Source organism: Emericellopsis atlantica (genome assembly GCF_019669845.1).
Source record: "Emericellopsis atlantica unplaced genomic scaffold F5Z01scaffold_3, whole genome shotgun sequence".
Lineage (NCBI taxonomy): Eukaryota > Fungi > Ascomycota > Sordariomycetes > Hypocreales > Bionectriaceae > Emericellopsis > Emericellopsis atlantica.
In genome coordinates, this window is record NW_025764705.1 from 185,521 (window position 1) to 203,233 (window position 17,713).

General features: G+C 55.0%; 8 protein-coding genes across 8 annotated transcripts; 4 read left to right on the top strand and 4 right to left on the bottom strand.

Annotated features, from left to right (window-relative positions):
- Positions 1-492: 492 nt before the first annotated feature.
- On the bottom strand, positions 493-1,881 carry F5Z01DRAFT_644455 (nuclease domain-containing protein). The gene is made up of 2 exons (XM_046262771.1): positions 1,253-1,881; positions 493-1,199 (listed from the first exon to the last, which is right to left on the bottom strand). Exons 1-2 carry the CDS (start codon positions 1,619-1,621, stop codon positions 804-806), a joined length of 765 nt encoding a protein of 254 aa, XP_046121791.1. The 5' UTR covers positions 1,622-1,881; the 3' UTR covers positions 493-803.
- On the bottom strand, positions 1,882-3,250 carry F5Z01DRAFT_644459 (Arp2/3 complex, 34 kd subunit p34-Arc-domain-containing protein). Its single transcript, XM_046262772.1, has 5 exons — positions 3,121-3,250; positions 2,817-3,061; positions 2,339-2,761; positions 2,143-2,292; positions 1,882-2,087 (listed from the first exon to the last, which is right to left on the bottom strand). Exons 1-5 carry the CDS (start codon positions 3,180-3,182, stop codon positions 2,005-2,007), a joined length of 963 nt encoding a protein of 320 aa, XP_046121792.1. The 5' UTR covers positions 3,183-3,250; the 3' UTR covers positions 1,882-2,004.
- Positions 3,251-3,388: 138 nt separating this feature from the next.
- F5Z01DRAFT_717552 (WD domain-containing protein) lies at positions 3,389-6,582 on the top strand. The gene is made up of 2 exons (XM_046266539.1): positions 3,389-3,506; positions 3,558-6,582. The coding sequence occupies exons 1-2, from the start codon at positions 3,490-3,492 to the stop codon at positions 6,421-6,423; spliced, it is 2,883 nt and encodes a 960-aa protein (XP_046121793.1). The 5' UTR covers positions 3,389-3,489; the 3' UTR covers positions 6,424-6,582.
- A 287-nt stretch (positions 6,583-6,869) lies between these two features.
- F5Z01DRAFT_670530 (small nuclear ribonucleoprotein LSM2) lies at positions 6,870-7,344 on the top strand (the record flags this gene model as incomplete). The annotated part of the gene is made up of 4 exons (XM_046264576.1): positions 6,870-6,883; positions 6,956-7,103; positions 7,156-7,258; positions 7,313-7,344. The coding sequence occupies 4 exons, from the start codon at positions 6,870-6,872 to the stop codon at positions 7,342-7,344; spliced, it is 297 nt and encodes a 98-aa protein (XP_046121794.1).
- Positions 7,345-7,509: 165 nt separating this feature from the next.
- Positions 7,510-10,152, bottom strand: F5Z01DRAFT_615523 (DNA repair metallo-beta-lactamase-domain-containing protein; the record flags this gene model as incomplete). The annotated part of the gene is made up of 3 exons (XM_046260868.1): positions 7,510-9,097; positions 9,155-9,497; positions 9,663-10,152. 3 exons carry the CDS (start codon positions 10,150-10,152, stop codon positions 7,510-7,512), a joined length of 2,421 nt encoding a protein of 806 aa, XP_046121795.1.
- Positions 10,153-10,444: 292 nt separating this feature from the next.
- Positions 10,445-11,484, top strand: F5Z01DRAFT_644463 (uncharacterized protein). The gene is made up of 2 exons (XM_046262773.1): positions 10,445-10,689; positions 10,742-11,484. Exons 1-2 carry the CDS (start codon positions 10,683-10,685, stop codon positions 11,272-11,274), a joined length of 540 nt encoding a protein of 179 aa, XP_046121796.1. The 5' UTR covers positions 10,445-10,682; the 3' UTR covers positions 11,275-11,484.
- F5Z01DRAFT_307171 (kinase-like domain-containing protein) lies at positions 11,473-14,428 on the top strand. The gene has a single exon (XM_046258917.1). It carries the CDS (start codon positions 11,799-11,801, stop codon positions 14,346-14,348), a length of 2,550 nt encoding a protein of 849 aa, XP_046121797.1. The 5' UTR covers positions 11,473-11,798; the 3' UTR covers positions 14,349-14,428.
- F5Z01DRAFT_307532 (telomere length regulation protein-domain-containing protein) lies at positions 14,429-17,692 on the bottom strand. Its single transcript, XM_046258920.1, has 3 exons — positions 16,715-17,692; positions 16,241-16,669; positions 14,429-16,190 (listed from the first exon to the last, which is right to left on the bottom strand). Exons 1-3 carry the CDS (start codon positions 17,553-17,555, stop codon positions 14,509-14,511), a joined length of 2,952 nt encoding a protein of 983 aa, XP_046121798.1. The 5' UTR covers positions 17,556-17,692; the 3' UTR covers positions 14,429-14,508.
- Between the last annotated feature and the right edge of the window lie 21 nt (positions 17,693-17,713).

The window sequence follows — 17,713 nt, forward strand, 5'->3', positions numbered from 1 at the left end:
GCACAAGCTCGGTACAGGGACCTGCGAAGTTGCTAGTGAAAGCATAGTGACAGTCCCAGCTTTCGATTTCATCCTCCGCAAAGTACTGAACCAAGTGACAATGAACATCGCGGATAATGAATAATACACCGTACCTAATTTTTATCAGTCGTAGTAGCTTCTGGCGCAGCGTGAGCTGCCGCTGGGGTCTGCGAAGGAATGAATGCTGGGTGAGTTGTAAACGAGAGTGAGAATGAGCGACTGTGATAGCGAGGGACGAGAATCATCCGCAGCGGATTGATGAGTATTATCCGTACTCCGTACAAGGACGAGCAAACTCGAACAGAAAACGTCGGACAGAGGCCTTCCTTTGATGTTTGAACCCCTCGTTGTTCAGCAGCTTGTCTTGCGGTACGGATACCAGCCCCTGCATCGGGATCGTATGCCAGGGGTCAGACCTCCAGTCTTGGCCCGGCTCTTGGGATCCAATGATCAACCCCCAACCAGCTTTGCGCGCATGTGCAGCAAAAGTCATATCATCGCATTCGGTATCCAGACGCACGACGATAAACCCTACAGGTTTCTGCGCAAGGGTTGACTTCAATCCCTTGCCTGTTATGGCCTGTCGAGCTGTTGGAAGCTCCTGGCGAACTTTGCGCCAGGTATCGCATCTTTGACCATTAGCCACAGCCAGCTACCGAGTACTGGCCAACTTGCCACCCTACTACATATCTCACGCTTGATGACCTGACAAGAACTCCATATTGGATCTTGATCATTGCCAACTCACTGTCTAGGACGTCTTTCTATGGACTATCACTTGTCTATTTGCCCTGCCATTTGGTCTTGTAGTCGCGAGGGGTTTCAAAGTCCTTCTTCGTAACCGACCACATGCCTAGCTTCTTCTTCTTCGCCCTTGCCTCCGCCTTTTCCAGTGCAGCCTTGTTACCGCCATATTCACCGCCCGACTTCGCCTCGTATGTGGTCGCGAGTCCTGCCTTGACCATCTCCAGCCCAACGTTTCGTCGTATGAGCCATCGCCTAACGAACACCGAGGCCACGATCCGGTCGTAATGGTCTTTCTTGTAGACATAGGCCCGCACGTTGCGATGCAGAATGTAGCCTCGCAACCATTCTAAGGCTTCGGACGAGTACGGTTGGGCTGGACGGCCGAAATGGGCGCATTCGGGTGCATCGACGCCGGCGATTCGCACAGAGATCTGAGTGAGCTGTCAGCGTCGCGGATCGCCCAACTTTGGCATACAATGCCTACAGTTCGATCTTTGAGATCTTTCCTGCCCTCGGGCACCTTTCTCAGCCATCCCCACCCAACAGCTCTACCTCCAGGCGTGTGGAACAAGTGAAAGTTGTCGCCATCACCGACACTGGTGACCCGGCCGTAGATGCTCCGCTTGTGGAAGTAGTCGGGGCGCACGTAGCCGGCGCCGGGGATGCGACGAAGAAAGTTGACGTAAAGCTGGAGTGCCCCAAGACTGGCGAGCGAAAAGAGCACGACGGGTGCCCATTCCTTAGCAGCCTGGAACTGATTGTGGTCGTTCACGGACTCAACCCATGAGACCGGCTTTCGCTCTGCCGACTCAGCGTCCTTTGGAGTCTTCGCCGAACCGAAAGGCCATACCATGGTCTTGATCGACCATGCGGGCGCAGTGCCGTTGACTTCTTACAGTGTGATGCAGAGAGCGGTGGGCAGACCACACTTTTTTACGTAGCGCGACGGGGTGCGCGTTGGAGTTTCCCCAGATCGATCTGATTCCCCACAATTCACCTCGCTGGTGAGTGGTGACTGCACTGGCAGTCAACCTGGTCCCGCTTGCGCCATGCTTGTCATCTCGCACAACTGGTGCCAATTGGTACTTAGGTAGGATAGCCTCACCGGAGTGTGTAGGTGAGTCAAATGTGTATTTATACGCTTAAATTTATGTGAATACCAGGCAGCTCCACTGATGGCCCTGGGCCTACGCCCAAGCCGAGTGCACCTGTCGCAGCTGTAGCAAGAGCTGGCACTCAACTGCCCTGGACCTTGAATGTCCTTCCACTGGCCGTCTTCCTCTCTTTTTCTTCGTTCTCGGGCCGGGCGCGGCGCAGCACTACACTCGTCAGTAAGATATTCTTTTGTTCGTAATCGGATTCCAGGGCACAAACCTTGAAGGAAGTCGGCTGTGCGCTTGCGCATTCGGGAGTGGATGTATGCTTTCGAGGCCTTGATGTGGTAATGGAAGTAATCGCGGAATGTCTGGATGTGCGAGATCACATCTTCCATACGCTGAGGCGTCAGATGGCGAGGGAAGAGCACTAGTGTCATTAGCACAGGCCCTGTAAATGCGGCGGGAATGCGTACCAAATGTGACGTAGCCAACCTTCTCCCCGTCTGTCGTCTTGATCCCAGGCACACCTTGTAGTTCCAGAGGTGGGTCGTTCCTGAACAGCACCTGCGGCGCATTCTGGATAGCCCTCCGCCTTGCGTCCACAAACTCCTGGATGAAGACCTTTCCAAATACTCTGTCGGTTTCTTCGCGGAAGATGGTGCTGAAAATCACCGTGACTCGGTCGTGGCTCGCCTTGACGTAAATGGCTTCCTCCTCACGGTAGTGGATCGCCTTGACCTGCCCTCCTTCCAGAACGCCCTTGGGAGCCTCCTCGGAAGTGAATTTCGAAGCCTCCTCCTTGAGCTGGTAGTATTCCTGGTACGCAGCCTCAAACGGCGCAGCCATAGCATTGCGCTTCAGCAGGGCAAACTTGAGTGCCAATGCATCGCGTTCCTCTGGTACGATGTCAGCACATGCCGTCCTGAGAACGACCACCGGATCAAGCCCTACCCTTCTCGCCCGTGATCCCCTCCACATCGATCAGAACGGAGAAATCATAGCCTGGTTCGGTGCTGGTCACGTAGTCGCCGTATTCGCGCTGGAGGACTTGTTCAGCGCCGTGCTGGACTAAGTCTCGGAAGCATCTTATTTGAATTGACAGCAGGATCTTTGTCTTCGTTTCGGGGGTCGAGATGTGGAAAGTTACGCCGTCGAAGTCGGAAACAGTCTGGTCAATGGAAGCGGGAGGGGCATCTCTGGGAGAGGATGTTAGCTTCCCGGCTGCGGTACGTGGCGCTGGGGTGTGGCATTGTACTGTGCGAATCGTTCCTTGAGAACAGACTCAATGAGAACGTTCTGGTAGTCAAGCAAGAGCATTGTGACGGCTGTCGTTGTCACTCGTTGGGCCCGTTGCGAGGTGTCCCTGGAGGTTGGAGCTGTCTGACGATTGAGGTGGGGCCGGAACGGTGGCTCAGCTGTCGAGGAGGACGTCAGAGGAGGACACCCACGTGACTGCGAATCGAGGCGCGTCGCGGCCGAAGCAACGGTGGGTTCGTCTGGAAGGGCGGCCATTATCGATAAGAGAAAAAAATATCCCACCTTTGAGCCAGACCTGTCGCAAAGTTAAGCTTCTATACCTGGTTGAGTTGATTGGGATTGCATAGCACCTGACTTGGAGGGCAATATGGTCAAGTCATACCTGTAAGCATCGCCGAGCTCTTCTGAGAAGCTCTCCGAACTAATTGCCTGCAGAAAGTACGAGCACGCCAAATCCTTTGGTGTTGTCGCCTCGGCCACCTCCAATCTCGTCTGGCAATCCAAGGATCGCAATGGCGCCAGTGCCGGCCAGGTAGTCGTGGCTGCGAATGAAGAGGTGCTGTGCTGGGATATCAAGAAAGGCGAACTCCTGAGCCGCTGGAAAGATGAGCGCTGCACCGACCCCGTCACCGCGATAGCCCAAAGCCGAACCGATCCCGACTTTTTCGCCGTTGGATACGAAGATGGAAGCATCCGCCTGTGGGACAGCAAGATTGCGACGGTGATAGTCAATTTCAATGGCCACAAGTCTGCCGTGACGAAGTTGGCCTTTGACAAGTCCGGAGTGAGGCTGGCGAGTGGTTCGAAAGACACGGATGTCATCCTTTGGGATCTGGTGGCCGAAGTAGGGCAGTTCAAGCTGCGAGGACACAAGGACCAAATCACCGGCCTGGCCTTTGTCGAGCCAGAACCCGAAGTGCAGGATGAAGATGGAGCGCAGGCGATGGTGGTTGATGGCGAGAGCGCCCACGAAGGGTTCCTCGTCACCACGGGGAAGGACTCTCTGCTAAAGCTCTGGGATCTTTCGTCACGACACTGCATCGAAACGCACATCTCCCAGACCAATGGCGAGTGTTGGGCGCTGGGAATCTCCCCGGATCTGAGCGGGTGCATCACAGCTGGCAACGATGGCGAGATGAAGGTGTGGTCGCTCGATTCCGCCGGGTTGGCCGCGAGCGCTCGCCAGGTCGAGACAGCCACGACACATTTCCTACGAGATCGAGGAACCCTCCATCGCCTGGGCAAAGACCGCACGACCGAAGTTATCTTCCACCCCAAGCGTGACTACTTTGTAGTGCATGGCTCAGAGAAGGCCGCCGAGATCTGGCGGATGAGATCAGATGCAGAGGTTAGGAAAGGACTCGCAAGAAAAAGGAGGCGTCGTCGCGAGAAGACAAAGGACGCAAAGCAGGAGGATGAGACCGTGGAGAATGGAGATGAAAAAGATGGCGACATTTCCACAGCCGACACCAGTGATATTTTTGTGCTCTATGTCACGGTCAGGACCGGCGGCAAGGTTCGATCCACGGACTGGGCGCACGGCAGCGGACACAAGGATCTCAATCTAGTCGTTGGGACCACGAACAACCAGATCGAATACTACACGACCCCAGTCAAAGAGAAGAGCGATCGCAAGAGCAAAGATGACGCTCCAGATTACACCCGAGCTCTCTCGGTGGAACTGCCAGGTCACCGAACAGACATACGCGCTCTGTCACTGAGCTCCGACGACAAGATGCTGGCATCCGCATCCAACGGCACACTCAAAATATGGAACGTCAAGACGCAGAGTTGCATCAGGACGTTTGACTGTGGCTACGCCCTTTGCTGTTCCTTCCTGCCCGGCGACAAGGTTGTCGTCGTTGGTACCAAGAGCGGAGAGTTGCAGCTGTTCGACGTTGCTTCAGCATCACTACTGGACAGTGTCCAGGCACACGACGGGGCCATCTGGGCACTTGCTCTGCACCCAGATGGGCGCTCGGTGGTGTCCGGGAGTGCAGACAAGTCAGCCAAATTCTGGAACTTTAAGATTGTACAGGAAGAAGTTCTTGGCACCACACGGACCACATCAAAACTCAAGCTGGTGCAAGCCAAGATCCTGAAGGTGTCAGACGATGTCCTGAGCTTGAAGTTCTCTCCGGATTCGAAGATTATAGCAGTGGCCCTACTGGACAACACAGTCAAGGTGTTCTTCGTGGACACGCTCAAGCTATATCTCAACCTTTACGGCCACAAGCTACCTGTGCTGAGCATGGACATATCTTACGACAGCAAGCTCATTGTCACCAGCTCGGCAGACAAGAACATTCGAGTATGGGGTCTGGACTTTGGCGACTGCCACAAGGCACTGTTCGGACACAAGGACAGTATTCTCCAGGTCGCTTTCGTGCCGCACAATTCCGACGGTAATGGCCACCATTTCTTCAGTAGCAGTAAGGATAAGACAATCCGTTACTGGGACGCGGACAAGTTCGAGCAGATCCAACGTCTGGACGGGCATCACGGCGAAGTTTGGTCCATTGCAATCAGTCACAGTGGAAACTTTCTCGTGAGTGCGGGCCATGACAAGAGCATCCGGGTCTGGGATGAGACAGACGAGCAGATTTTCCTCGAAGAAGAGCGCGAGAAAGAGATTGAGGAGCTGTACGAGAGCACGCTCACGCAGTCACTGGAGAAGGACGAGGACGTCGCCGACGACGACGAGATCGGTGCCGCCAGCAAGCATACCACCGAGACCCTCATGGCAGGAGAGCGCATCACCGAGGCCCTCGAGCTCGGCATCGCTGACCTCAATATCATGAAAGAGTACGAACAGGCCAAGCTCACCGACCCTCATGCGCCCTATCCTCAGCGCAACCCCATCTTCCTAGCTCTGGGCAACATCAGCGCCGAGCAGCATGTGCTGTCCGTGCTTCAGCGCATCAAGGCTGCTGCTCTGCACGATGCCTTGCTCGTCCTGCCTTTTTCGACTGTTCCCATGCTCTTCACATTCCTCAACATCTTTGCGATGCGCTCCATGAACATCCCTCTTACCTGTCGCATCTTGTTCTTCATGCTCAAGACGCACCATCGACAGGTCGTCGCCAGCCGCACGATGAGGGTCATGTTAGATGGTATCCGGATGAATCTGCGCGCGTCGTTGAAGAGGCAAAAGGACGAGATGGGCGTGAACATTGCAGCCCTCAAAATCGTGGGTATGCAGGTTCGGGAGGCGAGCGTCAAGGACTATGTCGATGAGAACTGGACAGAGGAGAATGATGAGAGGGGCGCAAAGAAGAGGACGTTTGTTGATGTAGCATAGAAGGCGCGGGCACTGGCGTTCAGGATATCACTAGCACGGTCACAATTAGACCCAATGCATACAACAGTAGGAATGGCACCTATAAAATATGCGCAAGGGTTGTGTTCATTTAATTGTCATTGCGACTCATAAAGTTTTACACATTGACACGTGAATGATATGAACACCAATGAAGCATGAAGCCTTGATGAGATGAGAGTGTAAGGTATCCGGGCGGCGTTTGTGATCACGTGACACGTGCTGCAGACTTGGGCGTCACACTGTGACCATGATGCTGTTCATCACCCATCGCGCCATCATCAGTCCCCCAAGCACGAGACAGTACGCTTTTTAGTCCGTTTGATTGACGAGTTTGAGATTTTCGGTCGAGAACCTATTCCAAAAACTGCGACGGCGCCCCTCTCGGTTTCTACCGACCACCTGTACTCAAACTCAACTCATCAACCATGCTATTCTTCAGGTGCGTCAACTAATGCCGAAACGCAGCTCTCATCACGGCTGGTGGTCTGCGCATGTGCTGACAGCTTTTCAGCTTCTTCAAGACGCTCATCGACCATGAGGTGACCGTCGAGCTCAAGAACGACATTCAGCTTCGCGGGACCCTCAAAAGCGTGGACCAGTATCTCAACATCAAGCTCGATGACATATCGGTGGTGGAGGAACTCAAATATCCTCACCTCGTACGTGTTCTCAACAAAAAAAAAAGCTGAGATCGGAACTGACATGCCACAGAGCTCGGTCAAGAACGTCTTTATCCGCGGATCCGTGGTGAGATATGTTCACCTACCCGCCGGGTCTGTGGACACACAACTGCTTGAGGATGCGACACGGAGAGGTTCGTCCAGCGATACGTGGAAACTGGGTGCGGACATCACTGACACATTCACAGAGGCAGCCGCGCAGCAATCAAAGGCAAAATAAAGGATGGGATTTCTTACTTTGGAAATGAACAACAAAGGCCGCGCCTTGCGCCAGTCCACGCCGAGGTCGCACACATCACGGGGGGGTTTCTGGCATGCATTTGAGGCGTTGGAACAGGTCATACAGGCGACACCGAGCGCTATGCAGGTTATGATACAATGAGATCTACCACAAGACTCGGCCACCTTTGCCTGGTTTGGCATCCCACATTTCACCCTGAACGATGTCTGGATCCCTTCCTTCGACTACTGGGTTGACCAATCCACACCGCCTACGCTCCGATATCCACCGATCTATCCAAGCTTTCATCCGTGTCCGTGACTGCTCGCTGCCAACGTTGACTGTGGGAATGACCTTCTCGATCCTCAAGCTCATGACAAACAAGGCGAGTTCGCGGAAACTACTATGCTCGGAGTATGGCACGCCGAAGCACATGGCTTCCCCTGTGCTACCTCTTTGAGCGACAAAGTCCTTGTATCCGAATCTCGTCCGCCACCCTGTACTATGAAGGATCTGTTCGGAAGGAATCGTGCTAGGGGGCGTGTTTGCGCCAATGGCTTTAGAATTGGTTGGTCGGAAATTCCAACCACTTGGTCTGAATCCGACGATTCGACTGAAGTGTGGCTTGTACCCATTGAGATACTCTTGCAAGGTCTCGGCGCGAATCTCCATGAGCATCTGCATGTGCACTTGCGCCTCGATCGGGTCCGAAGTGAGTCGTTCTGTGAGCTCAGGGATATCCAGCTGTTTGCAGATCTTCATTTTGCCAGGTGACACAAATATCTTGGAATTGAGTGCCTGGGCAATGGCAAGACATATTCGTTCTTTTCCAATCGAGTATGTGCCGCATATGACCAGCAGACGCTGCTTTGGTGGGTTCTTTTCTTGTTCCTCTGTTTTGGCGTTGACGGTGTTGAAGTATTTGCTCACAGCAGGCGTACCCAGGGCTTTGGCCGATCTCTCCCACACGTCGTCCTTGCACTTGGGATCAGCAGACATGTTGGCGCATAGATCTGCGCAAGCTTGGATAACATCGTCTTGCGGTGGGAAGGAGTACCGCGGATTGAGATATGTCGTGTCGAGATAGCATATATCTATCTTCTGCTGCCTGATTTTGCCCGAGACAGTATCGGTGAGTTCCGGCCGTAATAGGGGATGCTCAACGTGCGCAGGACATGCGCGGAAATCTCCGCAATGCAGTATGCGCTTCATATGACTATTGCCGGCAGTAGTCATCTTCTTCTCAAACAAGAAAAGAGAACTGCCTGGGCAGTGGTTTGCTGGAATCATGGTTACAGTCGCCCCATCCGTTCCCGGTATCTCGTAGGATCGGTCAAAGTCAATCGCGACCACCCACTTGCCAGCAGTGCCGAGCTGCTTACGGACCAGGCTTCCTGTGACCTTGCTACAGTATATTGGACCATGAGTCCACCTTGCCGTGAGGCCAATGTAATGATCGCTGTGGAAATGGCTCAGGAAATAGGCCTGGCATCCCTCGATCGCCCCGTAGCGGAACGCATCGACACAGATCGAAAAGCCTGGCATGATCTTGTAAAAGGGACAAGTGCGCTCGTACGCCGGGCGGCCTCGACTTGCTTTTTCCGTGGCTGCCGCCGCTGCCCATGCTGTATCCTCGGCGTTGTTGGACATGAGCTTGGAGAAAGCCGACCTAGAGGCGCCCTTGGATGACGAACTGCCCTCCAGGGGGTTGACCTGCGCAGGCCTGGGCACGGCTGATTTTGAGAACCTCTTGCTGATGTCCGCCGAGTCAACACTAGGGGCTGGCGGAACGGCATCGGTGGGCTTTGACTTGACGCGCGTCGCGAAAGTGGCTACAGCAGCAGCACTCGATGGCTCATCCTTGATCAAAGGCGGCGCATTACCATCGATGCACAGATTGACATGACGGGACGCTTCATCGGACGAGAGACCGGCAATGCTCCCTTGGCACATTGGGCAGCATTGGTCTGCAGTCCCATCGTCGATAAAGTCTTCCATGACTTCCTCGCCATCAAATGCGCCGGCCGCTTCGAGTTCAGCGGCTTCCAGGAGGGCCTGCTCTCGCATGAAGCGCATTTCACGTAGCTCTTCACCAGCAAAACCGTCAAGATCAGCATCATCGAATTCATGGGTCTCCCCAAAGTCATTGTCGTCTGCGTTCGACACGCAAGATGACTCTTCATGTTTGAGTGATGGAATATTGTTCGGTGTCGTCTTGGTCGTGGACTCGGGATCCGGAAATTCCTTTTTGACGGGAGTGGACGACGAGAACGCTGGATCAGCTTCAGCTGTTGCGCGACCAATTTGGTGTCGGGCACCGTCTCCGGTGAGATTTATGGTGCTTGCTTCCTCTTCGTCTTTGCCTTCGTCCTCGTCCTCGTCGCCCTCGGAGTCAGAATCCATGATGAAGGGGCCTTTAGGTCGCACTTTGCGTTCGCTCACAAGAGCAACGCTGTTTGCCACCCTTGCGTCCGATTCTTCATTTTGAAATTTTGCTTGCTTTGTGTCTTCGCGATTGTCCACACTGACCCTCCTCCTCTTCACTGGTGACGAGATCTCGTTAAAGCGGCTCTCTTCATCTGCTCCATACAGATCGTCTTCGGGTTCTCCATTTGCGCCGTTTGCCGCCCCGGCTTCCCCAATAAAAAGCGAATCCTCGGGTTTTTCTGTCTTCTTGAAGAAGCTAAGTATGCTAGTATTCGGTTTGACTGGCTTGGCTGGTTTGGCATTCGCTGTGAAGCTGGCTGCGCTGAGTTTGGTTTGTTTCTTCGGGGTCTGCGTGCGACGTGCTTTGGTAGATGCTGGCATGGTGAAGAAGGTATTTGGGTGGAAACAGTCGAGGCCATGGATGGGTTCAACTGGGAGTGTCTGTCCATGACATTGTACTCGTGCCTGTCGGTTGCCAAGGACGTAAGTACAGGGTCTCAAAAGTTGACGTTGAGGGGAGGGCCCGCCAACACGACCCGCGTTAATGACCCGTATAACCTCAACGGGGGGCAAACGCGAAGTCATGTGACTGTAAGTGGCGTTGGTCTGCTAATCGCCTTTGTGATTGCCAGTTGACTACCCTAGAGATACCTTCACTCGGTTTGTCGCTGCCATTGTGTTCGATTGCTGCCCATGATAATCATATCAGGCACGAATTTGACCAGGCCCAATCTAGGAGGTGACTTGATCGTCAGATTATGCATGCGATCTTGCGGAGGCGGTTGCAGATAGAAACTCCCAAGGTTACCCCAATTCTGGCACAAGGGGACGTACCAGCCAACTGTAAACAATCATCGGCTTGCTCAACCATCGTATGGTAATCGTGCCGAAACTTGAAGTGCAACCTCGCCATGTCATGTGAGATACTATATAAAAGAGAGACCGCGTCGGTTCGTGCTGATAACGATAGCTATGCTGAACACGACCGCGGCTTTGCAGCACAAAACCGTGCTGCCAGCGTCGGCCAGCCCTGAAACGCTCATACGTCTGCTTCAGAAACACACATTTTTCATCGAGTGTGATCCTCATATGGTTTCCTACGACAAGGTCCCAATGTCTTCACCAGCACCTGTCATCCCATCAGAGCGCAAAGTTGCAGCTCTGGCCGGGCGGGAACCCGAGTGCTACAAAGTGACAGATCGCGTACACGCTCTGCCGGCCGGTCTCTGGGACAAAGACGTGGAGAGCATATACGAGTTTGTTGATATTGAAGAAGGGACTTTTGTGAGGATTAGAAGTCCCCTTGGGGTGACCATGGAGACGGTCTGGGAAGTCCATGAGGGAGATCGAGGCCATGAGCTGGTCGAGGACGTTGTAATCAAGTGCTCCAGACTCTTGATCGGCACAGTCCGAGGAACCTGTGAAGCCGGGTGGGAAGGCATCCATGCGAAGATGGTAGCTCATTTGCAGGACACACCCGAGGGAGGGACTGAATCCGCCTAAGCAGACTGTGTGCCGGAACAAGCATTCATCATGTCAATTGCAAGATTGATGGTTCCTCTTCGACGCGTCGGCGCGCTACTCTATCTTTACCAGGTAGACTTGGACGCCAATGGCAGCATAACTTCGTTACAGAGCCTTTCATTCCGAACATCAATTACCCCTTGGCATAGAAGGTCACGTATATCGACGCGGGACGGGGCATCATTCTGCCGACTGGAGCCTTCCACTTTGTGGCTGAAAGAGGTTAGCGCCTGAACCCCTAAGTCAACCTTCAAGTTTCCAGCAACTCACATTCAGGTCAAGTGTTCATGTGATTAATGAACGATTGACTCTGATATACATTCTTTTCCACGTCCTGGTGGCGCATACTTCCCTCGCACACATCGACAGGCCTGGTCCCTCGAGCAGCCTGGTTGGCTCCATGATGTGAGAGCGTATGGCTTCACCCATTCATCGGACTCCTGATCGTCCCAACCTCAACCACCGGTCTCACGCGTCAGCGTGAGCCGGAACCCTTATTGAACATGGCGTCCCTTCAAGTGCGCTGGCCGGAGACGTCGGCAACCAAGCAAAAGGCCATCAACGATGCGGTCAAGATGCAGAAGAGAGTTGTGGAAGACTGCAACAAGGGAGGCAAAGAGCCGCCGCCTTACCAACTGTCAGAACTCATCGGCAAGGGCAGTTTTGGCCGAGTCTACAAAGCAACTGCACTGAAGACGAAGCAACTCGTTGCGGTCAAGATCATCGACATTGATCAGAGCGATACAATGGACCCACGACTCGCAGATACCTACAGTGACCTTCTGAAAGAAATCAACGCGCTTCAGATGCTGGGACGGACAGGAGCCAAGAACGTCAACCTGGTCATTGAAGCCCTGCCTGTGGCTCAGTCAATGTGGATGATCACCGAGTATTGCGCTGGAGGCAGCGTGTCGACCCTCATGCAGCCCACGGCACCTGGAGGATTGCAAGAGAAATGGGTCATCCCGATCTTGCGCGAGACAGCCGAAGCGATATTCTGGGTCCACGGCCAAGGCATCATTCATCGAGACATCAAATGCGCCAATGTACTCGTCACCGAGCCGGGCGACGTCCAGCTTTGCGACTTTGGCGTGGCCGGCGTCATCGAGACCAAATTCGACAAGAGGACCACAGTGATCGGCACACCGCACTGGATGGCGCCGGAACTGTTTGATGATTCAGCCTCGTATGGAACCGAAGTCGACATCTGGGCCTTTGGCGCCATGGTGTACGAAATCGCGTCGGGCCTCCCTCCCAATGTCCATGCAGGCATGGACTTTTCCAAGCTAGGCAACTACCTGAAGAACAACACCCCTCGGCTTGAGGGCGACCAGTATTCCCCAGGACTGAAAGACCTGATTTCGTACTGCCTTCAGCATGACCCGGCGAAAAGGCCCACAATCAATCAGATTCAGCGTCACGGATACATCCACAACACCAGTGAAGCGTATCCGACGCATACCTTGTCCCACCTGGTCAAGGGATTCAAGCTGTGGGAGTCACAAGGAGGAGCACGCAGGTCTTTATTCGGCCTAGGCGGTGCGCAGGCGCCGGATGACCTCGATTTGGCGGCGATGCCCAACGACGAATGGAACTTTAGCACAACCGCAGACTTCGACCGGCAAGTCTTCAAAGACGGCAACGCCCAAGACGTCTTTGACGCGTACGGCAACAATGTCGACTACAGCCAGGAAAAGTCTTTCGAAGAGACGGCGCGGCCACAGCAACAAAAGGTCAAGGGGCGTAGACGCCCGCCCCCACAGCTACCATCGATCAAGGCACCTCTCGAGAAGATCTTTGACCCGAACACAATGTCCAACTATGAGGACAACTCCAGAACATACTATGGCAGGCTGGGCCCCTTTCCAGAGAGCGAAATGTATCCCTTGCCAGCCTCAGATCTGCCCCTACGAAACGACTCAGCACCAGCCCCCGATGTGCGCGAATCCCTCATCGACCTAGACGCGTCGCTGGATGGAGGTGACTTGGCAAGCTTTGTCGATCTGAACACAATACGGGCAGGCGGTTCCCGTACCTCTCTGGACTACAACGACTATGGCGGTCCGCACAATTACGACGACGCACCGCTCAGTGACCCCATCGACGGCGGGAAAGGAGACCGCCGAACGCAAGACTGGAAGTTTCCTTCTGCGGCGCCGCCGCCGCCCGCCTCAGCGAACCCCGAGGTATTCAAGTTCCCGGCGACCGATGCCCCCGCGAACCCGGCGGCCTTCAAGTTCCCCATGACCGACGATCCGGTCCCCAACGCGGGCCGACCATCACTTCTCCATCGCCCCACGGAGCCCATTCCCGCGTCGGCGACGTTCAACGACCTGGCGCCTTCTCAGCCGCGTCACATGGACAACCGCGCCTCCGTGGGCAGTCTCATTGACCTGGACATGGGCCTCGTAGCCCCCATACCGCATTTCTCGCGCCCCTCCAACGACTGGACGAGGCCCTCGACGTCTCACTCGGAGGCGGGCTCCGTCAGCGGCTCCGAGTTCGGCAGCGCGAACCCCTTTGAACTCGAAAAGCACACTTCGGTCTACGCCACACCGTCGACGTATCGCGAGCCGTCGATATACGTCTCCGACGACTCCGAGTTCGCCACCGCCGTCGCAGATATACCATCCTTCCAGGATCCCCATGCCCAGGACCACAGCTTGACCAAGATACCGGTCACCGAGCAAGCACGGCCGTATTCATTGAGTCAATTTGCCGACATGGATCCCGAGGACATGGATGGTCCCACGCCCCAGGCGGGAGGACCGCAAGACTTGGCGTATTTCCCGCCATCGCTGTCGCAGCAGCACCTGCAGCAACACATGGACCAACCTTTGCAGAACAACGGGCCCATGATGCCTCTACTGCCCATGGCGCCTTCACCACAGGTGTTGCAGGGCCAGGCTTCGAATCACGAGGTCAAGGAGGAGCTTCGACGGATGGCCATGTGTCTCGAGGATCACCTCCATCATCTCAACGTCTACCTCGATGGGCTGCCGGTGAGGAGCACTGGCTCGACTAGATCCGAGTCAGAAAGCGATGTCATTTGAGATTTCCACGTTTGCATGGGGGGTTGGTTCGGTGTTGCTACACACGTATATAGAGACAAGTGCAAGGTGTTCTGGGTATCTTCAGGGAAACATAGATAAGGCGTTGGGCGCACGAGAGCTGAGCTCCCGACATTGTGTACTTGTAAAAGAATAAACAGAATCAAAATCCGATCATATCCCCCATGAGTAGCGCCTGATACTTCTCCATCGCCTCCCCTAGTCTGATTAGCACACCGGCAGCCAGCATCTTCACGTCATTCTCCTCGCCGCCGTCATCGCCCCGGGTCCTTTCAAACACACCGCTCACCCATTCCCGCGTCTCGACTACTTGGCGACCTTGTGACTGGCACAGGCCCCGCATGTCGCCCTCGTTGACGGCGATCAAGGACGACATGGCCACGAGCCAGCCCTTGAGTGAACTCAGGGCGCCGAGGACATGCTGCCGTACACTCAACAGGAGATCCCACAGCTCGGACGTCAGTTGCGGTAGTGACAGTGTCGACGGCCCAGCCGCGTGGATGATGACGCCGAGAGTCTGAAGGTAAACGCCAAGCAAGACCTGGTTGAGTACGACAGGCTTGGCGGATCGAAGGGCGACTTGGAAGTGGGCTGTCAATGGCGAGAAGAAGGACCCGGCGAGAAGAGCCGCTGTGGTGTTGGGTATGGCGCGGACACGGGGTTTCTTCGCCGCCGAGGACTTGTAGCGTTTGGTGAAGGTCTGTAGCTTGAGAGCGTCGGGGCCCAGTGATGAGTCGGCTGCTTCTGCCGCGAGAGGCTCGAGGAATGTTGATGTCAGGGACCGCGTGACGTTGTCTAGCGCCGTAGGGGGTAAGGCCTTGAGATCTGACCCAAGTACTGTGTTGCTGTGCGCTTGGTCGCTTAGATAAAGCCTCTCTATTTTCTCTGGCAGTCGCTTGGACGCGAAAGCATCGACCTGATGCTTGAATTCGTCGTACCCGGCCAGCTCCCGTGCAGCGAGACCGAGAGTGACGAGGATCGTCGTACGCTGCGACAGGGAGTAGTCTCCCTGAAAGAACGTACGCGCAAACCACGGCCCCATGGTCTTTGGCTGAGAGGCCACCAAGGCAACGAGGGACTGCAGCTTCAGATCGTCAAAGTCCTCCATCTCGAACTTGTCCTGGACAGCCACCATCAAGTTTGCAAGCTCATCGGCATGCGCGCTGACTTCAGTACCGTAATTGGCTTTCCTTCGAAGCAGCGACGGCGCTGTCTGCAGGGCTAACTTCTGCTTGTCGTAGTTCTCTGAGTCCCGGAAATAGTTTATGAGGTCACGCACGTATACCGGCGGTCTGAGCTTGTTTCGCTGGACAAGTGTCGCATCGTCATCCGAGTCCTCGGGATCCGAGCCTTTGGCATACGGCACCAAGTCGTCATCCTCCTCCTCGTCTGAATCATCGACTATCTCGATGATAGCGCGAGGCTTGACAGCTGTTATTGGCTCTAGAGCCGGTTTCGGCTTCTTCTTTGGCGGCTTCGAGCGTTGAGACGTGGTTTGCACCTTGTGCACGACTGGCAGCTCTGGGCCCAGCAGGACTTCGGAAGACCCAACGACGTCTTTCACTTGGGCCAAGGCTTTGAGGCGAGCCGCGTCCTCCGTATCAAGCTCCTCCATCTTGAAATCAAGCTTCTGGCCCTTGCTGTCCACCAGCGAGGAGAGGACCTCGCCCACCACCATGCCGAGGAAGCGAGCCCGAACCTGGGTGGCCGCAATTCGATTTGAGATACTGCCGAGGTAGGCACTTGAGCGAAGAAGCATGGCCAGCTTGACGGGCGAGGCTCGTGAAACATAACCTGCGCTCAAAAGCAGGATCTCGGCGTGCACTATCCAATGCATCAGTGATAGGGATATTTTGTGAGGGCAATAGACTTACCGTCCTGCTGAAGAATAGCTGCGTGTCGAAGATACAGCTCATCTCCAAACTGCGCGAGGCTCTTCTCCAGGACATCCGTGATGATGTCTCTGTCCTGCGCGAGCACGGCGATGACGGATCTACGCAGAGCAGTGGCATGTCCGAGACCCGCTCCGGAAGCAGAGGTGCACCATCGCACTAATTCCTGCACGCGGCTATCGTGACCCTTTGTGACAGAGTGTATAAGGCCAGCGACAGCGGCGATGGTCGGGCCAGAGCCCTCCTCCTGGGGCGCCAGGTTGTCCAGAAACCTGGCCGAGAGATGTTGCAGTAGGTTTGCTAGCACTTTTCGTGTTTGCGAGGGCGAGCTGAGGCATACGCTGCCGAACAGCTCCGGGTCACCATCTCGGTGGAGAAGTAGGTCGTTGATGAGAGTCTCGATCAAACTGTCTATCGCGGGTTAGCTAGAACACATTATTGGTGTATGCGACTCACCTGCGTAACCAAGAGAGAGTCCTCTATGGAATAGGCTGGAGCCAAACAAAACGGGTGGCTCTTGATGCTGGCTCCTGACACAGGCTACAATGTTTCTACCAAGCCAGCGACTGAAGTCAGGTCCATCTGCAAGCCACCGGCGGTCCTGCTTCACGCCATCACGGCCAATGACGGCGGCAGCCTCCGCAGCTACAGAAAGCAACTTGCCACTCGTCAGTATTGATAGCAGCGATTGGCTTTGTGCGGTCCTTAGAGCCTCGGTGGGAAGTCCGGTAGTAGAGGCAGCCCACACGCGCCTGATAGCCCCGTTGCCGTGAAGTACGGTTGCTAACAGCTCAATGAATATCGAGATGTGCAGCTTCGAGTCCGGTCTCTTCGAATCCCTGGCCGACAGCTTGATCTCCTGCAACAGCGCTTTCACATTGGCCACCAGGGCATTGATGCCAGCCACGCTGCGCAGGCAGTCGACGAAAAGCTCCAGGTCGCGCGCGCCCGCATCATCCTCGTTGGAGTGTTCCTGGAAGAGAGTCCAATAATTAGGTGCAATTTCAGTCACCAAGGTGTGAATGATTGCAGCGCTCGTCGGACTTGGTGTGTGTAGACTGAATGAACCGGTCGCTCCCGGGGAACGACAAAGGTACTTCAAAATCAATATGAGCTGGTCATAGTCCGGCTGGGCTTTCAGACCATCCAATGCCGCGTCTGGGGTCGTGATCTGGACGGGCTGAGCTGGAGTTTGTGCATGCCCTGATGGCTTCGATTCCGTGAAGAGAGGCTCGCCATCTCGGTCCTTAGCTGCCTTGAGGTAGGTCGTGCTAATTGGGGTGAACAACTCGTCCATGATACGGGCAGGTCATTGTCAGACAGGGTTGCTGGGTTTGCCCACTGATGTGAGATGAGAAAGGCAAGCTACTTCCTCACCGAGCGCAGCTTCATCATCGTACCTTGGAAGACGCAGCGGTGGATGCCTTGCCCCACCTTCACCGAACTGCACCGAGC

Coding starts and splice junctions, on each gene's coding strand:
- F5Z01DRAFT_307171 (XM_046258917.1), top strand. CDS start 11,799: ATGGCGTCCCTTCAAGTGCGCTGGCCGGAGACGTCGGCAACCAAGCAA.
- F5Z01DRAFT_644459 (XM_046262772.1), bottom strand. CDS start 3,182: ATGCTCTTGCTTGACTACCAGAACGTTCTCATTGAGTCTGTTCTCAAG. Junction 3,062..3,120: donor CTCAAGGAACGATTCGCACA/GTACAATGCCAC, acceptor ATCCTCTCCCAG/AGATGCCCCTCCCGCTTCCA. Junction 2,293..2,338: donor GGTTGGCTACGTCACATTTG/GTACGCATTCCC, acceptor TAATGACACTAG/TGCTCTTCCCTCGCCATCTG.
- F5Z01DRAFT_644455 (XM_046262771.1), bottom strand. CDS start 1,621: ATGGTATGGCCTTTCGGTTCGGCGAAGACTCCAAAGGACGCTGAGTCG. Junction 1,200..1,252: donor AAGATCTCAAAGATCGAACT/GTAGGCATTGTA, acceptor CAGCTCACTCAG/ATCTCTGTGCGAATCGCCGG.
- F5Z01DRAFT_307532 (XM_046258920.1), bottom strand. CDS start 17,555: ATGGACGAGTTGTTCACCCCAATTAGCACGACCTACCTCAAGGCAGCT. Junction 16,670..16,714: donor ACTCTCTCTTGGTTACGCAG/GTGAGTCGCATA, acceptor AACCCGCGATAG/ACAGTTTGATCGAGACTCTC. Junction 16,191..16,240: donor AGCTATTCTTCAGCAGGACG/GTAAGTCTATTG, acceptor TGCATTGGATAG/TGCACGCCGAGATCCTGCTT.